The sequence below is a fragment of the Vipera berus genome (genome assembly GCF_964194415.1).
Source record: "Vipera berus genome assembly, chromosome: Z".
NCBI classification, from domain to species: Eukaryota; Metazoa; Chordata; class Lepidosauria; order Squamata; family Viperidae; genus Vipera; species Vipera berus.
In genome coordinates this window covers 55987756-56012095 of record NC_138205.1, presented here as the reverse complement: position 1 = coordinate 56012095, position 24340 = coordinate 55987756, and the positions used below count along the sequence as shown (strand labels likewise).

The 24340-nt window shown below is 39.9% G+C and overlaps 1 protein-coding gene across 1 annotated transcript in view; it reads left to right on the top strand.

Moving 5' to 3' along the window:
• The first annotated feature begins 9911 nt into the window (after positions 1 to 9911).
• The window catches only part of CHMP5 (charged multivesicular body protein 5), a 62648-nt gene continuing 48219 nt past the window's right edge, over positions 9912 to 24340 (top strand). The window contains exons 1-2 of the mRNA XM_081344323.1: positions 9912 to 10065; positions 18310 to 18414. Of these exons, the coding sequence (XP_081200449.1) occupies positions 9997 to 10065; positions 18310 to 18414 (174 nt within the window). The 5' untranslated portion in view covers positions 9912 to 9996. The remainder of the gene's footprint in view (positions 10066 to 18309; positions 18415 to 24340) is intronic.

Sequence of the window (24340 nt, the reverse complement as noted above, 5' to 3'; positions counted from 1 at the left end):
ATCTGCTTTAATGTATCCTTTATGGGGTGTGAAAGGAATGCCTCAGGGCCATCTGCCTTATCTCAGAGTACAGGGAGGAACCAGACAAGACCTAACAACCTTGAGAGAGGTGCCTTATCAGTTGTTTTCCCTCAACTCAATGTCACCCGTGGATTGGCCTGTTTGAACTGACTGGATGGACAGTTGGGGTGGGGTTATTGTTTTGCAAGTTTAAACCTATTGATTGGGGCGGGAAGTCTTCAGATCCTGCCTAGCTTTCCTGCTTTCTGTACCTGCCAATAAAAGTTCCTTTTGAAATGATGCCAGTTTCAAGAGTTCTGCTTTCTTGGTAGAGAAACAGAGGCAGGTCCTTACAATTACCTTACAGCAAATACCGGTAAATGCAAACAATGAAAGTGATTGATAAGTAATCATTATTAATCATTAATAAGTAATCATTATTCAGGAGAGGAGAGAAACAAAGATGGGGGAATCCACCAGTCTCTCTCTTTAACATCTCCTGTGCACTATAATTAAGGAAGCATCATTTGTCTATACAGTGTCTGTGGAAGAATATTAATCATCAGTGGGAGGAACATGTTTTATGCTGTACAATTTTCTTCCAGTTCAAGGGCTCATGGATAATATCTTAATTCAACAATGAAACAGAGCCCATAGTATATTACACTGAACCCAGAAACAAGTGTATATGTGTAAAATGACTTTAATATTTGAAGAGTGTCAAGGAATAATTCTTCCTATCAGAGGGCGATGGACCGTGCTTCAGAAGATGCATAATGCGTGTGGGTAAAGGAAATAAAGCCCGACACATATTCTATTAAAAACCTTTAATCACAAAAGAAATATACAGTCATGCTCGAAATTGTTGGCACCCCAGAAACTTTTCCAGAAAATCAAGTATTTCTCACAAAAAAGTATTGCAGAAACACATGTTTTGCTATACACAGGTTTATTCCCTTTGTATGTATTGGAACACAACAAAAAAAGGGAGGGAAAAAAGCAAATTGGACATAATGTCAAACAAAACTCCAAAAATGGGCCGGACAAAATTATTGGCACCCTTAACTTAATATATGGTTGCACACCCTTTGGAAAAAATAACTGAAATCAGTCGCTTCCTATAACCATCAATAAGCTTCTTACACCTCTCACCTGGAATTTTGGACCATTCTTCCTTTGCAAACTGCTCCAGGTCTCTCTTATTGGCAGGGCGCCTTTTCCCAACAGCAATTTTAAGATCTCTGCACAGGTGTTCAATGGGATTCAGATCTGGACTCATTGCTGGCCACTTCAGAACTCTCCAGCGCTTTCTTGCCATCCATTTCTGGGTGCTTTTTGACGTATGTTTGGGGTCATTGTCCTGCTGGAAGACCCAAGATCTCGGACATAAACCCAGCTTTCTGACACTGGGCTGTACAGTGCAACCCAAAATCCTTTGGTAATCCTCAGATTTCATGATGCCTTGCACACATTCAAGGCACCCAGTGCCAGAGTCAGCAAAACAACCCCAAAACATCATTGAACCTCCACCACATTTCACTGTAGGTACTGTGTTCTTTTCTTTGTAGGCCTCATTTCATTTTCGGTAAACAGTAGAATGATGTGCTTTACCAAAAAGCTCTATCTTGGTCTCATCTGTCCACAAGACGTTTTCGCAGAAGGATTTTGGCTTACTCAAGTACATTTTAGCAAACTGTAATCTTGCTTTGTTATGTCTCTGTGTCAGCAGTGGGGTCCTCCTGGGTCTCCTGCCATAGCGTTTCATTTCATTTAAATGTCGACGGATAGTTTGCGCCGACACTGATGCTCCCTGAGCCTGCAGGACAGCTTGCATTCCTTTGGAACTTGTTTGGGGCTGCTTATCCACCATCTGGACTATCCTGCGTTGCAACCTTTCATCAATTTTTCTCTTCTGTCCACGACCAGGGAGATTCGCTACAGTGCCATGGGTTGCAAACTTCTTGATAATGTTGCACACTGTGGACAAAGGCAAATCTAGATCTCTGGAGATAGACTTGTAACCTTGAGATTGTTGATATTTGTCCACAATTTTGGTTCTCAAGTCCTCAGACAGTTCTCTTCTCCTCTTTCTGTTGTCCATGCTTAGTGTGGCACACACAGACACACAATGCAAAGACTAAGTGAACTTCTCTCCTTTTTATCTGCTTTCAGGTGTGATTTTTATATTGCCCACACCTGTTACTTGCCCAAGGTGAGTTTAAAGGAGCATCACATGCTTGAAACAATTTTGTTTACCCACAATTTTGAAAGGGTGCCAATAATTTTGTCCGGCCCATTTTTGGAGTTTTGTTTGACATTATGTCCAATTTGCTTTTTTTCCTCCCTTTTTTGTTGTGTTCCAATACACACAAAGGGAATAAACCTGTGTATAGCAAAACATGTGTTCCTGCAATACTTTTCTGTGAGAAATACTTGATTTTCTGGAAAAATTTCTGGGGTGCCAACAATTTCGAGCATGACTGTATATATAAACAAAGAAAGCTAACCGACTACATCCTCTCTCAGACAGTAAAGGGAAAAATGTAACGACAAAGACTAGAAAAACTTTTTACGCTTGCGCACACAGCAAAGCTAACTCATAACATTGCTAGACCACATGACATTCACTATGGTTACCAGATAGGTTATCAACACAGGTGCAGAACAGAAGGAAATGTACAATTAGAATTGAGCTTTTCGGACGAACTAAAAAAAAGTGCAGTGACAAAGAGCACATTGGGACTTCTATTAACTTAGATTACCATGTTCTATAAACACAAGGGCACAGGCTGATAGAATTTTGTCAAGAGAATACGATGGTCATAGCAAACACTCTTTTCCAACAACCCAAGAGACGGCTCTACACATGGACATCACCAGACGGCCATCACAGAAATCAGATTGACTATATGCTCTGCAGCCAAAGATGGAGAAGCTCTATACAGTCAGTAAAAACAAGACCAGGAGCTGACTGTGGCTCAGACCATGAGCTTCTCCTTGCAAAGTTTAAGCTTAAACTGAAGAAAGTAGGGAAAAGCACTAGGCCACTCAGGTATGAATTAAATCATATCCCTGTTGAATATACAGTAGAGGTGACAAATAGATTTAAGGAATTAGATCTGATAGACAGAGTGCCTGATGAACTATGGACAGAGGTTCGCGACATTGTACAACAGGTAGCAACCAAAACCATCCCAAAGAAAAAGAAATGCAAGAAAGCAAAATGGCTGTCTGAGGAAGCTTTGCAAATAGCTAAGGAAAGGAGGGAAGCGAAAGGCAAGGGAGAAAAACATAGATATGCCCAATTGAATGCAGAATTCCAGAGAATAGCTAGAAGAGATAAGAATGCCTTCTTAAATGAACAGTGCAAAGAAATAGAAGAAAACAATAGAATAGGGAGGACCAGAGATCTTTTCAAGAAAATTGGAGAGATGAAGGGAACGTTTAATGCAAAAATGGGCATGATAAAGGACCAAAATGGCAGGGACCTAACAGAGGCAGAAGAGATTAAGAAGAGGTGGCAAAATTACACAGAAGAACTATACAAGAATGAGCTTAATGTCCCTGATAATCACAATGAGGTGGTCACTGACCTCGAGCCAGACATCCTAGAATGTGAAGTGAAGTGGGCCTTAGAAAAGCTGAGCAACAACAAAGCTAGTGGAGGTGACAGTATTCCAGCTGAGCTATTCAAAATCTTAAAAGACAGTGCAGTAAAAGTGCTACACTCAATTTGCCAGCAAATTTGGAAAACTCAACAGTGGCCACAGGATTGGAAAAGATCAGTTTACATTCCAATTCCAAAGAAAGGCAGTGCCAAAGAATGTTCAAACTATCGCACCATTGCACTCATTTCTCATGCTAGTAAAGTCATGCTTAAAATCCTACAAGCTAGACTTCAGCAGTATGTGGATCGAGAACTACCAGAAGTACAGGCAGGATTTCGAAGAGGCAGAGGAACTAGAGATCAAATTGCCAACATACGCTGGATCATGGAGAAAGCTAGGGAGTTCCAGAAAAACATCTACTTCTGCTTCATTGACTATGCTAAAGCCTTTGATTGTGTGGATCATAACAAACTGTGGCAAGTTCTTAAAGAGATGGGAGTACCAGACCATCTTATTTGTCTCTTGAGAAACCTATATGCGGGTCAAGAAGCAACAGTGAGAACTGGACATGGAACCACTGATTGGTTCAAAATTGGGAAAGGAGTCCGGCAAGGCTGTATACTGTCGCCCTGCCTATTTAACTTATATGCAGAGCACATCATGAGAAAGGCAGGGCTAGATGAATCAAAAGTTGGAATTAAGATTGCCGGAAGAAATATCAACAACCTAAGATACGCAGATGATACCACTCTAATGGCAGAAAGTGAAGAAGAACTAAAGAGCCTCTTGTTGCGGGTGAAGAAGGAGAGTGCAAAACTTGGGTTGAAACTTAACATTAAGAAAACCAAGATCATGGCATCTGGCCCTCTCAATTCCTGGCAAATAGATGGGGAAGAAATGGAGGTAGTGACAGATTTTATTTTCCTGGGCTCCAAGATCACTGCAGATGGGGAATGTAGCCAAGAAATTAAAAGACGCTTGCTCCTGGGGAGGAAAGCCATGACAAATCTAGACAGCACACTAAAAAGCAGAGACATCACCCTGTCAACAAAAGTGCGTATAGTCAAGGCTATGGTCTTCCCAGTTGCAATGTATGGCAGTGAAAGTTGGACCATAAGAAAGGCTGAGCGCCAAAGAATTGAGGCCTTTGAACTATGGTGCTGGAGAAGACTCCTGCGAGTCCCTTGGACTGCAAGGCGATCAAACCGGTCAGTCCTAGAGGAGATCAATCCTGACTGCTCTTTAGAAGGCCAGATCCTGAAGCTAAAACTCAAATACTTTGGCCACCTAATGAGAAGGAAGGACTCACTGGAGAAAAGCCTAATGCTGGGAAAGATCGAGGGCAATAGAAGAAGGGGACGACAGAGAATGAGGTGGCTGGATGGAGTCACTGAAGCAGTAGGCGTGAGCTTAAATGGACTCCAGAAGATGGTAGAGGACAGAAAGGCCTGGAGGAATGTTGTCCATAGGGTCGCGATGGGTCGGGCACGACTTCGCAGCTAACAACAACATAAACACAAATTGAATATAAGAGCTAGAGTGAGGGGGGCAAGTATTTGATTCCCTGCTGATTTTGTACGTTTGTCCATTGACAAAAAATGGATCAGTCTATAATTTTAATGTTAGGTTTATTTTAACAATGAGAGACAGAATAACAACCAAAACAATCCAGAAAAACACATTTCAAAGAACTTACAAATTGATATGCATTTTAATGAGTGAAATAAGTATTTGATCCCCTATCAATCAGCAAGTTTTCTGGCTCCCAGGTGTCTTTTAAACAGCTAACAAGCTGAGATTAGGAGCACTCTTAAAGGGCATGCTCCTAATCTCAGCTTGTTACCTGTATAAAAGACAAATGTCCACAGAAGGAATCAATCAATTAGATTCCTAATTCTCCACCATGTTCCAAGACCCAAGAGCCATCCAAGGATGTCAGGCACAAGATTGTAAACCTTCACAAGGCTGGAATGGGCTATCACCAAGCAGCTTGCTGAGAAGGTGACCACAGTTGATGCAATCATTTGCAAATGGAGAAACACAAAATAAATGTCAATCTCCCTCGGCCTGGGGCTCCATACAAGATCTCACCTCATGGAGTTCAATGATCATGAAAAAAGTGAGGAATCAGCCCAGAACTACAAGGGAGGATCTTGTCAATGATCTCAAGGCAGCTGGGACCATAATCACCAAGAAAACAATTGGTAACACACTATGCCGTAAAGGATTGAAATCCTGCAGTGCCTGCAAGGTCCTCCTGCTCAAGAAAGCAGATGTGTAGGCACATCTGAAGTTTGCCAGTGAAGATCTGAATGATTCAGAGGAGAACTGGGTAAAAGTGTTGTGGTCAGATCAGACCAAAATTGAGCTCTTTGGTATCAGCTCAACTCATTGTGTTTGGACGAGGAATGCTGCCTATGTCCCCAAGAACACCACGCCCACTGTCAGACATGGAGGTGGAAACATTATGCTTTGGGGTTTTTTCTGCTAAGGGGACCGGACAACTTCAGCACATAAAAGGGAGGATGGACGGGGCCATGTACTGTCAAATCTTGGGTGAGAACCTCTTTCCCTCAGCCAGGGCATTGAAAATGGGTTGTGGATGGGTATTCCAGCATGTCAATAACCCAAAACACATGGCCAAGGAACAAAGACCTTAATCCCATAAAATGAGTCCTCAACCCCTGCTCCATGGACCGGCACTGGGCTGCAGTATGCCAGAAACTGGTCTGTGCAAACAAGCAAAGCCCCATTTGCAGGATGCAGGCAATACATGAAACCACACTCCCACCAGTCCACAGAAAAACCTCTCTCCATGGAACCAGTCCCTGGTGTTCAAAAGGTTGGGGACTTCTGCCATAGAAAATCTGTGGAGGGAGGTGAAGGTTCAAGCCGCCAAACAACAGCCTCAAAACCTTAATGACTTGGAGATCTGCAAAGAGGAGTGGGACAAAATCCCTCCTGAGATTTGTGCAAACCTGGTGGCCAACTACAAGAAACAGACCTCTGAGATTGTCAACAAGGGTTTTGATACCAAGAACTAAGTCATGTTTTGCGAAGGGGTCAAATACTTATTTCACTCATTAAAATGCAAATCAATTTATACCTTTTTTGAAATGCGTTTTTCTGGATTGTTTTTTTTGTTATTCTGTCTCTCACTGTTAAAATAAACCTACCATAAATTATAGACTGATCATTTCTTTGGCAGTGGGCAAATATACAAAATCAGCAGGGGATCAAATACTTTTTTCTCTTACTGTAGTTCACAGAACATATTAAACCATGCATTTTATTCAAGTTTGGTTTAATCTCTTGTATGAACCTGTAGGAATGTACAATATTCAAAATGGGTAAGAGTTGAGGATATCTGTGCTAGATTCAAAGAGCCTTTCCTGTTTTGGACCCAAATATTTCATATCTGTACAATTGAGTCATTGTGGTTTTTAAATCATAAATTTCAGCTAGTGTGTTATGTGAACCCAGCCAATGGTTTATTCAGAAAACCTTGATTAAGTAAAACATGATTCAGTGCAATTAGTGAACTCCTGACTCTGAGATCACATTCTGTTTACACAGTAAAATAGCATTTGTAGAATTGTCCATGGTGGCAGAAAAATAGCATTAACTGCACACTTGTGTTGGAAGAAAGGTCTTCATCGTGGTTCATCCAAGCTGGGAATAAACATGGCAACCACTTTAGGAAAACGTTTATTTATTTATTTATTTATTTATTTGATTTATATACCGCCCTTCTCCCGAAGGACTCAGGGCGGTGTACAGGGCAATAAAAATAAGAATACAGGATACAAGATTTAAAGTTAAATGATTGTGCCCAATGTAGTAAGTTAGTTAAAAATAATGTTAAAACCCCAAACCCATCAGGCCAGGCCGGCTTGTTCGAATAGATAAGTTTTTAGATCACGCTGGAAGGAGCGATGGTCGGGGGCCATCCGTAGTTCAGCCGGTAAGCGGTTCCAAAGGATTGGTGCGCCCACCGAGAATGCTCTCCCCCTGGGGGTCACCAGCCAACATTCTCTGACCGGTGGTACCCTGAGGAGGCCCTCTCTGTGGGAGCGTACAGGACGGAGGGAAGTTGACGCCGGCAGTAGATGCTCCCGTAGGTAATCCGGACCCATGCCATGTAGGGCTTTGTATGTCATCACCAGCACCTTGAATTTCACCCGGAAGGCAACTGGAAGCCAATGCAGCTCACGGAGCAGAGGTGTAACATGGGAGTATCGGGAGACCCCCCAAAAGAACTCACGCAGCTGCATTCTGTATCAGCTGAAGCTTCTGAGTGGTCCTCAAGGGCAGCCCCATCCAGAGAGCATTGCAGTAGTCTAGCCGGGAGGTCACAAGTGCATGAGTGACTGTACGCAAGGCATCCAGGTCCAGATAGGGTCGCAACTGGCGCACCAGACGAACCTGGGTGAAGGCCCCTCTAGTCACAGCTCCTATATGATCTTCTAAGGAGAGCTGTGAATCTAAGAGGACACCCAAATTGCGAGCCTTTGGTTTATTGGAGAGGAGAACCAGACAGGAAGATGTCTGGCAGAAAAAAGCACTGATCACATGTAGGGAGTGGGTTTTTATACTCTCTGGAGCCTTTTGTTTGGAGCTGTTTCCTGTTTGTTTGAGGCTATTTTCTGTGTCGTGAACTTTTGACCTGAGTGTGCCTTTCTGGTATTCTGATGGTGATGGGTTATGTCCAAAGGTCATGTCCAGCTTCCCTGGGGCTGGGGTATGTAGATTTTAGGTGTCTTTGCCTTCTTAATCTCCCAGCTGGGGGCCTGCAACCTTCCTGGATTTACATTGCATTTGCATAGAACAGGTTTCTGCTTGTGGGAGGGAGACCTGGGGTTATCAAGAAAAACTGGGCATGTTTTCCTGCCTCTTCAAGATCCTTTGAGGAAATATATTTTTTCTGCCCTTTTAATATTTCCTTTTATGGGGAGCTGACTTCCCACACTTACAAGTCAAGATTTGTAGTTGACCTTACCCTGAAAACAGTCTATATATTATTGTGGGGGGAAAATGGGATATCTCCAATCATGCTGGCTCAGCATAATAAATGGGCACATATCTTCTTTATGATCTATTTTTTCCATCTAAAGCAGCAGTTTCCAACCTTTTCTATCCCCGCACCCCTAGAACACTTCTGATATATTCTTGCATTCCTAACAAAATTTCAAAATAATGGAAATGAATTATGCATATACACTATAATTTTGAAACTTCTAAACTCAAATTTTCGCACCCCCTGGAATATTGTCTCGCACCCCCAGTTGGGAACCCCTGATCGAAAGTGTTTGTATTGAACCTATAATTGTGATTTCTATGTGCATGAAATAAAATTCTATTTAAAAAGTTCTATCAGTACTTAACTCTTTTTTAGACCAGGATCTTATGTAATTCAAACTTTTAATTCAGTGATGTTTGAACACACAGTCATTGTGGTTTATAAATTCATGTCTTAATTTATTATATGAATCCAACAAAAGTCTTTCCTATTAGCTGTATTTGCATGATGCACCTACATTATCTGAATATTATGGAACATTTAATCTTTTAAGCTTCAGTGGTACAAAGAACCAGTAACTTTATAGATTGGGCTCACACATACTGGAGTAAAATTTGGTTGGTTTTTTCAGCATTCTATGCAAAACAAGAAATACCGGTAGATGCACCTAGAGTCTGAACACATTCAAGGAAAAGGAACCCTAACTTTTATATTGTTAAAAGTAAATTAAGCCACTCAGTTATTGGTCTTTTGTCATTATTCAAGTCACTGTTAAAGCTGGTTTACCTAATGCACTAAAACATATTTAAAGAGCAATCCAAATGTAGCCAACCATTATTAAATAAAGCAAGCTTAACAGAATGTATAAACTCACTCTGTAAGTTTGCTCTTAAACGTGCAATGGGAACCTGTTAAAATAGTTTCCATAATAATCCAGAAGATCTTGTAGCCTTCCTTTTAGTCCAATCTGTCATAGTATTTTGCCTACTATTTTGCAAAAGTAAAAAGAATAAACAAATATTCCTAATACTTTGCTCTGTCTCTTTTACTCCATCCTTTATTTCCATCCTTTCCTTGTTCGAAGCAAATACATCCTTGCTCTACTAACAAGTTCTCCTCCACAACGGTGTTTTCCAAAGAAACCCGGAAGAGTTTAATTTTTCTATAACAATTTTTTCTCAACATCTTCCGGTCTTTAATCCAAATGTCACGCGCAGTTTCTATCGTCAACTGATTGGTCGTTGTCTCAGAAGGGCGAGATCACTGAGCAGGCGCAATGGATAGTTTCCGGGTCCGAGGGGGTTGTGAAACTTTTGAAGTCGCTCTTTGTTTTCTATTTGGGCTGTATTTCTCTGGCTGGTTGCTGAGATGAATCGTTTGTTCGGTAAATCGAAACCTAAGGCGCCACCTCCGAATTTGACGGACTGTATTGGCACGGTGGGTACCACACAGAGAGGGTGTGTGGCTGGAGCACCCTTACTGCCGGCTTCTGTAGAGAAGAAAATCGTCGTCGCATCTGTCTGAAGGCTGAATCTCATTGTCAGAACATTTTAGTACAGATATCTATTGGCAGATTTACTATGTTGTTTTTTGATAATCTAGGGCAGTGTTCCTCAACCTTGGGCCCTTTAAGATGTGTAGATTTCAACATCAGAATTCTCCAGCCAGCTTTGCTGGTTAAGGAATTCTGGGAGCTGAAGTCCACACATCTAAAAGGGGCCAAGGTTGAAAAACACTGATCTAGGGTGAATAAGAAGACGTAGTCGCTAGCAGAGCAGCATATTCTTTCTCGGGAGCAATATTTACTGGTCGATAATTCGTCAAATGAGTGTTTTTAATGTAGTTTGAGCACTGACTTGCGTATGGCTCCATAGCTCTGACTTGAATTGTTTAGATGTGGTCAGTAATTTGATTCATGTCTTGTGAGCCATGGTTTGCTTAATGATAGATTGTTGAATAAATTGTTGGCTGGATCTGAGAACGTGCTTTGCTTGATGTGGTTGTGATTTATTTAAAACCAAAGAATCTATGCCTGCTAATCACTTCTATCCCTCTCTTTTGCCCCTCCAAAGAATTATGTGGTTAATTCTGCCTGTTTATAATGGTTTGTGTCTTGTGCTTTCTAAATAACAAGTTTCATAATAAGCTTTTTATTGTTTTTTCACCCTCTACATACATGTTAGTTTTTCAAACAGCGTGTGATCTGGGTGCATAAAACGCTAATACATAGGCAAGTCCTACTCTTTGGTTCTCTCTTCTAGCCATTTGTAGAATAGATTCCAGCTTTGGTAGTATTCTGTTTCTTATCTTTCAGCCTCATAGTTAATCTGTCCTTCTCGCATTCCAGTATCTTTTTTATTACTTCTTCTGAAGGTATTCATTCATTCTTCCAACATTGCGCATAGCTTATTCTTCCAGTGTTTATAATATGTAGAACCAAATATAGGTTTTGCTTATTATTCTTTTCTGGTACTATACCTAATAAAAAAATCAGGATTAAATACTACAAGTTCTCCTAATATTTTTTCTAGCCAAGCATGTATTTTTTTCAATAGGCCTTTACTTTGTCACATGTCCACCAGATATGATAATACCTACCTAAATTATGTTTACATTTCCAACATTTACCTGATACATTTTTAAACATTTTTGCTAATCTTGCTGGAGGCAAATGCCATCTATAAAACATTTTATACAGATCTTCTTTATCCGCAGTTGACATTGTCAATTTATAATTTCTCTCCCATAATTTTTGCCATTTTTTTAATTCTATATTATAACCAAAGTTTTTCGCCCACCTTATCATTGTCTCTTTAGTTTGTTCACTTTCCATCTCTAAAATTAACCAAAAAATATACATTTTCTTAATTAATTTCTCATCAGAAGTTAATAATATCTTATCAAATACAGTTTGTTCTTTATAGAATCCATAGTTTCATATCTTTTTCATATCTATTTTGTATTTGTAAGTGTACCCACCATGACATGTTGATGCCCTGATTTTCCAGCTCTTGTTTCGATTTTAATGTCCCATCAATATTTAAAATATCTCTATATGTCCAGGTTTTTTCAAAATCTAACAAATTTGTGTGTTAAAAAGCTTCAATTGTTGATAACCACCCTGGAATTTTTACATATATTTTCATTTTAATTTTTTCCCATACTGTTATCAAAGCATTTCTAATACAACAACAACAACAACTTTATTGATTAGCCCTTGGGCCATATCAAAGTACAAAGTTCCAGGAACAAACCATCACCAAAACTAGATAAAAGGCATTTCTAATACAGTGATTTTGAAAATACTTATGGATTTTGTTTTTCCCATACCACAAAAAAGCGTGCCACCCCAATTGTAAGTCATCTCCCTCCAAGTATAACAACTTTTTGTTCCTAAGCATTATCCATTCTTTCACCCATGTTAATACAGATGCTTGATAATACAAAGCCCACTCAGGTAGACCAAAGCCTCCATTTTCCTTAGTATCTTGCAAGGTTTTCATCTTTATTCTAGCTTTCTTTGCCATACAAACTTTGAAATTAATGAATTCAACTCTTGGGAAAAAATTTTCCCAAGTTTTATCAGAATTGTTCGAAACAAAAATAAAATCTTAGGCAATATATTCATTTTAACTGTAGCAATTCTTCCTAATAATGACAGTTTTAGATTCTTCCACTTTTCCAAGTCTAGCTTTATTTCTTTCAATAACCTTGTGTACAAAATGAAGCAGGGCACAGGCTGATAGAATTTTGTCAAGAGAATACGATGGTGATAGCAAACACTCTTTTCCAACAACCCAAGAGATGGCTCTACACATGGACACCACCAGACGGTCAACACAGAAATCAGATTGACTAGAGGAGATCAACCCTGACTGCTCTTTAGAAGGCCAGATCCTAAAGCTAAAACTCAAATACTTTGGCCACCTAATGAGAAGGAAGGACTCACTGGAGAAGAGCCTAATGCTGGGAAAGATTGAGGGCAAGAGAAGAAGGGGACGACAGAGAATGAGGTGGCTGGATGGAGTCACTGAAGCAGTAGGCGTGAGCTTAAATGGACTCCAGAAGATGGTAGAGGACAGGAAGGCCTGGAGAAACGTCCATAGGGTCGCGATGGGTCGGACACAACTTCGCAGCTAACAACAACTAGCTGATAAATACTGTATATACCCAAATATTTTACCTTTTTCACTATCTGTACTCTATTACTTCTGACATTCGGCTTTTTTGCTTTTCTGTAAGATTCTTATCTATTATCTTGGGTTTTTTAAAATTTATTTTTAGTCCCACTATTTCACCCTATTCTATTTACCCCAGAATTTTGGGATCACCTCCAAGGGTTCTTTCAAAATAAATACTAAATCATCAGCAAATGCTTGTAGTTTATATGTTTCACCCTTTATCCCCAACCCTCTAATTTCTATATCTTGTCTTATATTTCGATTTAAAACTTCCAAAGTAAAAATGAATAACAGAGGGGATAGAGGGCATCCTTGCCTTGTGCCTTTCTTTATTTCAAAGCTCTCAGTACAATCTCCATTCACAATCACTTTGGCTGTTTGTTTATTATATATTGTTGTTACCATATTTATAAAATTCTGTCCAAAGTCCATTGTTTGTAACTGATGAATCATAAATTGCCATGAAAGATTATCAAATGCCTTTTGAGCGTCTAAAAATATTAATGCCATTTGTTTCCCTGGATGTAGCTCATAGTATTCCAATACATCTATTAGCATTCTTTAAGTTATTTTTAATTTGTCTCTTTGGTAAAAAGCCATTTTGATCCGGGTGTATAAATTCAACCAAGTATTTTTTCAATCTCTCTGCCATTATTGAAGTAAAAATTTTATAATCCACATTGAGCAATAAAATCGGTCTATAGTTCTTAATCTGGGTCAAATCCGAATCTTCTTTTGGTATTAAAGTAATATTTGCTTCAATCCACATCATTGGTATTTTAGCTTCTAATAAAAGTCCATTACAATCATCTTTCAATGGTTCACTTAATATCTCTTGTAAGTTCTTATATAACTCTGCCGGAAGTTCATCTGGACCAGGGGTTTTCCCATTTTTTTGTCTCTTTATGGCCTCCGTTATTTCCATCATTGTAACCCCATTCATATTTATGATGGTCACAGTGTCCCAGGGTCATGTGAAGTGACCAAAACCTGTTGTAACCACCCAGCAGAGGGGGGGAAATAAAAACCAAACACCCCCCACCCCACTCCCGCTGCCAATCCTCAACAGAAATGCTCATAACAATGAAAACCTCAGGAGGAAGAGCGCCACCAGGCGGGCAGGCAGGTGTCTTGCTTGGCTGTGGCTTGGGGGGCACTTTTTTCAGTGCCATTGTAACTTCGAACAGTCACTAAGCGAACTGTTGTAAGTGAAGGACTACCTGTACTTCACTTCTTTTCCTTTTTCGGGGGGGGGTCATCAGGTTTTTGACACCTTGCTAGGTGACTGGTGGTACTCGGATGTTGCCATATCCTAAAAGTGGTAGAATGGGTGAAAAGTAGAGTAAAAGTAAAAGGTTGAAAAGCCCTGCTCTATATAGACTGAGCTCTGTCAAGTTGTTTTTAAAAATTAATATCTCAAGCAGTCCCCAATTTTTTTTATTTCTTCTGTTTGGCTTGCTAACAAAGAATAAAGGGAGATTGATATGATCATTTCAAACTTATTTGTTCTCATCAGTCAGCCATACCCTTCTGAGATTCGAACTTGGGCCAACTGCATCTTAAGCAGTTGTTTTAACCCCTAGGCCTCAGGCTCTCTCTCTCTCTCTGTTAGCTGAGAAGCAAGGAAGATATGTGTTAAATGTTTGTTAAGCATTCAGAATACACTTGTTTTAACCTAGGGGTTAAAACAACTGCTTAAGATGCAGTCGGCCCAGGTTCGAATCTCAGAAGGGTATGGCTGACTGATGAGAACAAATAAGTTTGAAATGATCATATCGGTCTCCCTTTATTCTTTGTTAGCAAGCCAAAAAAATTTACACAAATATGAGCTGCCACTGCTGTGGCTACTGCCTGTAGATGGCCTTGGGCTAGGCTGAAACAGGAAATAAGATTTGTCCCGTGTCTGGGACTAAGCAAGTATATTCTGAATGCTTAACAAACATTTAACACACACACACACACACACACACACACATATATATAAAATTGGGTTTTTTTACATATCACCATTAATATTTGGTAAACAGTATGTTGTCTAGCTTTGTATTTACAAATAATAACATTTAATTTTTATAGTTCCATATTCCACATAGTAATTTTCCTTGATTTTCTCTTCTCCCAATAATCTCTTTTATCAACCTTAAATTAAAACATTTCTTGATATTTTTTTTGAAAAATAATTAAATGTCTATGAATATCCTCCACTTCATTATTAAGCTTCTTTTCTAAATAATCATCTTTTCTAAATAAGCTTCTTTTCTAAATAATAATCATCTAGATCACCTTGTCATAGATCCTTTTTAAACTTCTCATTTAAATTTATTTTCCCCACAATATTCAAAATAAAGCATTTTTACTTGTTAAAACTTTCTTAGAGTTAATTACGCTTATATATTGAAATCTTTTTCCTCATGAACCATGCCAACACTTAAAATCTTCATATCTTGAAATAGAAAGAAGAAAGGACAAGAATAATATACTATCTAAAAAAGCATATCCTCTTAAACTAAAATACCTTAATAATCATTTTTTAAAAACATCCATATCTTCAAAATCCATTATATTTGAATATGTTTTTTAAAAATGAAACATTTCCCTCATATAAATCTTCCCACACATTTTTATATTTCTCACATCATAGGCAAAAAAAATACTGTATTGCTTAAGGAGCCTATCCCTTCTAAGCTTCTTTAACCGTATTTAAACAGGTATTTGTTTAATCTTTAAATATTGCATCAAACTAATCACATCATCTAATTTAATTCTGGCTTTATCCCTTTTTTTTGGCCAAACATTTTTCCTAGTCAGTATGTTATGTTGAATCCCAAGATCTTCCCATGGTTTTGTAGATGTTGTCAGGACAAAAGCTAAGTCAGTTAAAGTATTTTTGTGAAGATATTCCTCAGAGATCTTTTGCTTTCATTCTCTCTTAGTTTCTCCCATCACCTTTTTTCTCTCAAATTCTTGAATTCTTGACGTATTATAGATTGTCTTTTCTGTGTCCAGTATTTCCAGGAAGCTTTTGTCCATCTGAATCCTTCCATTATTAAATTCCATCTCAAAGTTTCTTTCCACTAGTTTATATTCAGTTGTATGCTTTACACGATCTGTCTCTTTTTTGTTTTCTGATCCTTCATTTGTTGTGACGTTGTGCATTCATTTAAATTTTTAAATTCATTTTTAATTTCCTTGTGGTTTAAAATTAATATCATTTGTATTTGTCGCAACATAACATACATTTCCTACTGGAAAATATTTATTTTTTCTTGATATATTCTTTCTGCAGGCCTCTGATACTCCATAATGACCAAAAATCCTTTCTCTGCCAATCGCTTTAAAGTTATAGTTTAAAAAATATTTTTAGTCCAGGAAGGTCAATTTTTTTCTAAATTTTATAGAGCTAGTCTACCATGTTTTTTTTAATTACAGCTTTCTTTATTTGGTTAAATCTTTGAAGGTCACAATAACAAGTTTTTTTTCTGGGCTGTATATTTAGGGTTGTATTTCCATCCACCACTAGATGTCGGCACCAGTCCATCTTTCAATTTTCAAAACAAATAAAGCATTTACAGGTAGTCCTTGAGTTACGTATCTCAGGGTGGGGAAGGTCATGGAGGACTAGTGCTGGAACAGGCCCCCAAGGCCTCCCCAACCCACTAAGATACCGCATGTTTCCCCCTCCCTTCCTGCTGTCACCTGGATTTGAGGCCAGGGAATGCTTCTGCACACCCTGTGTGGCCCGATCTGGGCTCCAGAGGCCTTTTCCAGGCACCTGCTGCCTGGATTTGGGGCCGGGGAATGCTTCCATCGTCCCTCCGCAGCCTGAATGGGGCTGGAAAAGGCCTCCAGAGCCCGGATTGGGGTGCACATAAGCATTCCCCAGTCTCAAATCTGGGTATCAGCGGCCTGGAAGAAGCCTCTAGAGCCCAGATCAGGCTGCACAGGTTGTGCAGAAATGTTCCCTGGCTTCAAATCCAGGGACCAGTGGCCTGGAAAAGGCCTCTGGAGCCCGGATTGGGTGCGCAGGGTGCGCAGAAGCGTTCCCCGACCTCAAATCCGGGCAGCAGCGGCCTGGAAAAGGCCTCCGGAGCCCCGATCCAGCCTCTAGACGCACGTAGAAGTGTGTCCCAGCTTCGGTTCCATTCTCTGTTGAGAGAACAAGGCCTAAAGTACCATGAGAGCACGCAAGATCAGTAGCGTGATATCTCACCCCACTGATCTTGCATGATCTTGTGTTACTTTAGGCTTCTATTCTCTGCAAACACACTGAAGGCTGGAGCAGCCAAGAAAGCAAAGGATCTGGATCTTCGCAGGATATTGAAGGCTTGGTGCCTAGGGAAACCTGGGGCGGGAGGAAATAACCAGGGTGAATGTTGCAGAGCCATTGCGGTTGCTCGTAAGGCCGAACGACTGCCGTACTGCAATATTCATAACTTGCTCGTAAGCACTAGGAAGTGCTCATCACATAACTTTGAATGAACGTTAAGTGAACGCTCATAACTTGGGGATTACCTGTATCTCCATCAATAATCTTTTGCCAGGAAAATCTTAATAAATTCCATCGATTTCACCTTTTCCACGTTTAAATATTATTTTAATTTTATTTCTGTGTATTTTTATTCCCCATAAATTTAATTTCCTGCTTCTGTTTAGAGGAGGGTGGAGCAAAGACCCTCCCCTCGCTTTCAGAGGATTTTTACTTCTGGGGTTTTTTTCTCTTTTTTTCAGGAAATCAGTCAGGTAGAAGAGAGAGAATCAATATTCTTACCCTGTTTACGATTGCTTAATTTAGTGCTTTTTGGCTTTGGCTGCATGTAGCTTTGGCGCGGTGGCTCAGTGGGTTAGGACGCTGAGCTTGTTGATCAGAAGGTCGGCAGTTTGGCGGGTCAAATCCCGAGTGCCGCGTAGCAGAGTGAGCACCTGTTACTCGTCCCAGCTTCTGCCAACCTAGCAGTTCGAAAGCACGTAAAAATGCAAGTAGAAAAATAGGGACCACTACAGTGGGAAGGTAACAGCGCTCCGTGCGCCTTTGGCGTCTAGTCATGCCGGCCACATGACCACGGAGACGTCCTCGGACAAGCGCTGGCTCTTCGGCTTTGAAACGGAGATGAGCACCGGCCCCTAGAATTGGAAACGACTAGCGCGCATGTGCGGGGGAACCTTTACCTTTACCTTAGCTTTGGCTAGACTCACAAATGATGCTAGCCTTTCTTCTGTTGGTTTCTGGAGAGCTTTCCCCGGATGCCCGGATTGACCACCATCTCCCGAGGCTCGGCGGGGCTTCCCTCCTTCTTTGCCACCTCTCCGAAGTGGCTTTTGGCCCATTTAGGGTCCCCAAACAGAGAAATCAGCTGTAGAGTGCAGAGCACCACAATCCCTCGGCTGTTGTACTAACTGTAGAAAACCAGAAGCGATACTGTAGAACATTTTTACTTTTTATTTTGGCTGATGTCTTTTGCTGCCAATTAATAGTTTATTTATTTATTATTATTTACTAAAGGTGGATAGCAGAGCAGAATCGATTGATAAGAAAATTTCTAGACTTGATGCAGAGCTGGTGAAATATAAAGACCAAATGAAAAAAATGAGAGAGGGGCCTGCAAAGGTAAGATGTAAATTGTTTTATGGTGAAGTGATTCGTGGTCACATGATGACTTATGTCTCCTGGTTTTTAGGAGGATTTTTCAATGTACCAGAAATTAGAAGAAAACCAATGAATAATAGTATATAATGGTAGAAATAGGATCTGCAGGGCTTGAAATCAGTGACCAAAAGGAGTTTCTAGGTGATGGCACTTGTCTGTGACTTTTTAGAACAGGTACATACTTTTCAATATATACTGTTGCTATATTAACTTTGCCAACAGAAGCCAACAGTATTGATGTTGAAATCCTGCTTATGTTAAAGAATTTTGAGTCTAGGATGGGTATCATCTTGCACTTTGAACTGTGTATTTATGTTCAGGTAATAATAAAGCCATAGTAAAGCCTTAATGAGGCTTTAGTGCAGGGAGGCATACTGTATGTGAATTTTAGCTCAAGAGGTATGTAACTGAACTGAATAAGGTACAATTGACTTGTGGTTCATCTATAATGTGAACTTTACAACAAGGCAAATCATCTAACTTTGATTAATAAATTTATATTGATTTTACATTTTTATAATGATTATTTATACATGCAATGGGTTGGGGAGTCTCTTTTTGTAAGGTGGGTGGCTGTATAAATTTGAGTACTAAATAAATAAAGCTTTTCAACTGACAGTGGGTGAGTCCACAGAATATGATAGGCCAAAGTCATTTTAAGTATAAAAAAGGTAAAGGTAAAGGTTCCCCCGCACATGCGTGCTAGTCGTTTCCAACTCTAGGGGCCGGTGCTCATCTCCGTTTCAAAGCCGAAGAGCCAGCGCTTGTCCGAGGACGTCTCCGTGGTCATGTGGCCGGCATGACTAGATGCCAAAGGCGCACGGAACGCTGTTACCTTCCCACCGGAGTGGTCCCTATTTTTCTACTTGCGTTTTTACGTGCTTTCGAACTGCTAGATTGTGGCTTAATATGTGTGAATACGTTGCACGCACAGCGCTTCCGGACGTGCAGGAACAGCTTGCTTCCTGCCGTCCGTTTCTTTCTTTTTTGGAGGACCCTGAAAAGGGTCAAAAATCGCCCTGGAGGGGCGATTACCGAGAGAAGGATTTTCCTGTGATCGTGGAAGGGTGGCAGCCCTCCACTGGAATCCGGAATCATCTCCTTTGGCCCAAAGAAGAAGAGACCGGCCATAAAGATGGCAGATCATTAAGCCGCTCCTTGCCGAAAGCCAAAGCACTACCTAGCACTAAGAAGCAATCTGGAGGACCTGGGTGAGCTTTTACCTTTCTTATTCCCTAACCATTTTCCTGTGGGACTTTCCTGAAAATCTTTTCCCCCATTTTTTGAGAAAACGGTGAATATCTACTTTGGGAACAAATCTTAAAGCCTCAAAGCTATAAAAGAACTTTAATTAATTCAGCAAAGAAATTAAGTAATTTCATCTGTATTTACTAAAAAGCTTCTATTTGTTGCTGGGAATCCACTACCCTATCTTTTCTCTAAGCTGTGAATTAAGGAAAAAATTTGGACTAATCCTACAAAAGTTCTATATTAATTTGGAAAAAGAAAAGAAAATTCCTACATTGCATGTTATATGTTACTGATGACATCTTGTAGCGAAACCTGGTACAGCAAGTAAATTTCCTTTTTTTGTTGTGAGAACTGACTGAATAACACAGCTGTCCTTGACACCAAGATAAGGGTGGGAACACCTGGCACTGAATACAACTCTTCAGGAGGTGGAAAATCTTTGACTATTATTAAAACAACCTCCATGGAAGATTTATAAACTGATACTGGACACGATTTTGGCAATGACAGAGCAAATTAAAGTCAAATTGCAAGAAAAATCTGACAACCTAAAGCCACCCAGTCAAATTTTGACTTTAAATGAGGAAAAGATAACCCAAAATCAAATAGAAGAAGTGGAAACTTACACTAAAATAGGAGATTTCAAAGAAGAACAAAAGCAACCTACAGAAGACCTTAAAGTCCAAACTTTAATGCAACTACAAAACCTACAAACCAGATAGCAGCAGCACCTGAAGAAAACACCAAGAGTGAAGACACTAAAGGCCTTCAAGTACAATATATTGAGAATTCAATTAATAAAAGGACAATCATAATACCAGCTACAACTTTCTACCTAACCCAGAGAGAATTGGAAGAACAAAAAGATTTGACTGATTTAGTGACAACTATATTATATCAACCATCAAAAATTGAATTATCAAAGCAAAAATACAATGGTTACAAAGGGGACATCTTCCTTGCAAAACTGACATTTGGATACGCTACCTGGATTCAAATAAGGGGTATAGGAAGAAAGGAAGATACATTTGAGATTTTAAAGATGCCAAGAGGGAAGCATGATTGGCACAAAAGGAAGGCAAGAGTTAGATTTTTTTAAAAAAAACTGAACTTGTTTCTCTTGGGATTCCTAAAGATAGACTATAAAAATATCTCTTTTATGGATTAAGGGGAATCCCTAAAAAATACAACTGATTTTACATTTAGCTTTTAGATCGGTAAAGGAAAACAAATGTAAACTTTTAGAATATAACTCCGAACTATATTTTAGAACTTTGAATGACATATCAAAAGATAGTACTTTAATAATTGATGTACGGTCAAGATGACTTATAGAATATTCAGTGGTTACTTTTGAATCATAGTATAGAATCTAGAATTTTATATATAAAAGATAGTATTTTAATAATTGTTGAATGGTTAAGGCAAAAAACACATTTCTAATAACTGGTGATTTCTTAAGATGGAAATTAGACTTTAATGGTAAAACATAAGAATGCTTTGTAATGAACAATATAAGTTTTGTAGACAAAAGAATTATTCTTTATTGAAATAGGGAATTGTGGGTTACCCAAAAATTAAGCTTTTTCCTATATACTATAGGTCACTGTAGAATATCCTATTGCAGTTAGATAAAATTTAAAAACAGGATATTGATATGTGTTACTGAAAATATATTTTAAGTTTTGTTGATTGACTAGGTTACAACTAGAAATGTACTAACTTGCCTATTTTGATTATGTAATAACTAAGGGAAGTAGAGAGGGCATCTCTGTTGATGTAACCTGAACTATTTACAACTGGTTATTTCTTATTTTAACTACCCAGCCACCATATTGTTTCACAAATACTTGTATATGTAAATATTAAAAAATCAATAAAACTTGTCTTAAAAAATATGTGTGAATCCATGTTCACTATGTTATAAAATTTACTCCATAGCTTTTCTTCTAAATTAAGTTGGCTAGCTTCAAGTCATAAACTGCAATAAGCAAAGTGCATATTGGTTTAATGTAATGAATATACAGGTGAAACTCGAAAAATTAGAATATTGTGTAAAAGTTCATTTATTTCAGTAATGCAACTTAAAAGGGGAAACTAATATATGAGATAGACTCATTACATGCAAAGCAAGATAGTTCAAGCCGTGATTTGTCATAATTGTGATGATTATGGCTTACAGCTCATGAAAACCCCAAATCCACAATCTTAGAAAATTAGAATATTGTGAAAAGGTGCAATATTCTAGGCTCAAAGTGTCCCACTCTAATCAGCTAATTAAGCCATAACACCTGCAAAAGGTTCCTGAGCCTTTACATGATCTCTCAGTCTGGTTGAGTAGGAATCACAATCATGGGGAAGACTGCTGACCTGACAGTTGTGCAGAAAACCATCATTGACATCCTCCATAAGGAGGGAAAGCCTCAAAAGGTAATTGCAAAAGAAGTTGGATGTTCCCAAAGTGCTGTATCAAAGCACATTAATAGAAACTTATGTGGAAGGGAACAGTGTGGAAGAAAAAGGTGCACAAGCAGCAGGGATGACCGCAGCCTGGAGAGGATTGTCAGGAAAAGGCCATTCAAAAGTGTTGGGGACTTTCACAAGGAGTGGACTGAGGCTGGAGTCAGTGCATCAAGAGCCACCACACACAGATGGATCCTGGACATGGGCTTCAAATGTCGTATTCCTCTTGTCAAGCCGCTCCTGAACAACAAACAACGTCAGAAGCGTCTTACCTGGGCTAAAGAAAAACAGACCTGGTCTGTTGCTCAGTGGTCCAAAGTCCTCTTTTCTGATGAGAGCAACTTTTGCATCTCATTTGGAAACCAAGGACCCAGAGTCTGGAGGAAGAATGGAGAGGCACACACTGCAAGATGCTTGAAGTCCAGTGTGAAGTTTCCACAGTCTGTGTTGATTTGGGGAGCCATGTCATCTGCTGGTGTTGGTCCACTGTGCTTTATTAAGTCCAGGGTCAACGCAGCCGTCTACCAGGAGATTTTGGAGCACTTCATGCTTCCTTCCGCAGACGAGCTTTATGGGGATGCTGACTTCATTTTCCAGCAGTACTTGGCACCTGCCCACACTGCCAAAAGCACCAAAACCTGGTTCAATGACCGTGGGATTACTGTGCTTGATTGGCCAGCAAACTCGCCTGACCTGAACCCCATAGACAATCTATGGGGCATTGCCAAGAGAAAGATGAGAGACATGAGACTGAACAATGCAGAAGAGCTGAAGGCCGCTATTGAAGCATCCTGGTCTTCCATAACACCTCAGCAGTGCCACAGGCTGATAGCTTCCATGCCACGCCGCATTGAGGCAGTAATTGCTGCAAAAGGGGCCCAAACCAAGTACTGAGTACATATGCATGCTTATACTTTTCAGAAGTCCGATATTGTTCTATGTACATTCCTTGTTTTATTGATTGCATGTAATATTCTAATTTTCTGAGATTGTGGATTTGGGGTTTTCATGAGCTGTACGCCATAATCATCACAATTATGACAAATCACGGCTTGAACTATCTTGCTTTGCATGTAATGAGTCTATCTTATATATTAGTTTCCCCTTTTAAGTTGCATTACTGATATAAATGAACTTTTGCATGATATTCTAATTTTTCGAGTTTCACCTGTAGATAGTGGATCTTATTGCAATAAAGTGTGATAGAGACTAGTCTCCTCACGGTGCACCCTGGGCAACATGATTTTGTCATGGCTAAATAGTCTACACCAGGGGTGTCAAACTGCCGGCCCAAGGGCTGGATGCGTCATCCGGAAGCCGCGTCATCCGGAAGCCACGGCCACCCCACTGCCGGCAATGGCAAAACCATCCCAATACGTTGTGCGGTGTCACGTGACATCACGAGTTTGACATGTCTGGTCTGCACGTTCTGGCTGCTAAACCTCACAAGGATATCCCAACAAGAAGCAGCAGCATAAATACTGAAAATAAAAATAACATCTCTTTTCATAATCAAGTGACAAAAGACATAAGAGATGTCCTGAAAATTGTATAACTTTATGCAGAAGATATGAGCGGGGCTAAAGCTGACTATTTACTTAGGCTTATGAATGATTCATTCATAAGCCCAAGTAAATAGTCAGCTTTAGCCCCGCTCATATCTTCTGCATAAAGTTATACAATTTTCAGGACATCTGAAATTCAGTGGATGTTGTCGTACTACAAGAAATTCCTGGCGCTGATGAAAAACCCGTACCAATCGGGTTTCAGGCCCGGACACAGCACGGAGACGGCATTGGTCGCTCTGATGAATGATCTCTGGCGGGCTCAGGACAGGGGTCATTCCTCTGTCCTGGTCCTATTAGACCTCTCTGCGGCTTTTGATACCATCGACCATGGTATCTTACTGCGGCGTCTCAGGAGATTGGGAGTGGGAGGCACTGTTCTTCAGTGGTTCTCCTCCTACCTTCTGGAACGTTCACAGTGGGTGTTGGCGGGTGACCAGAGATCGACCCCGAGGCCTCTCATTTATGGAGTTCCTCAGGGGTCGGTCCTCTCACCTCTCCTGTTTAACATCTATATGAAGCCGCTAGGTGAGATCATCCGTGGTTTTGGAGTGGGTTATCATCAGTATGCTGATGACACCCAGCTTTTCATCTCGACCCCAAACCAC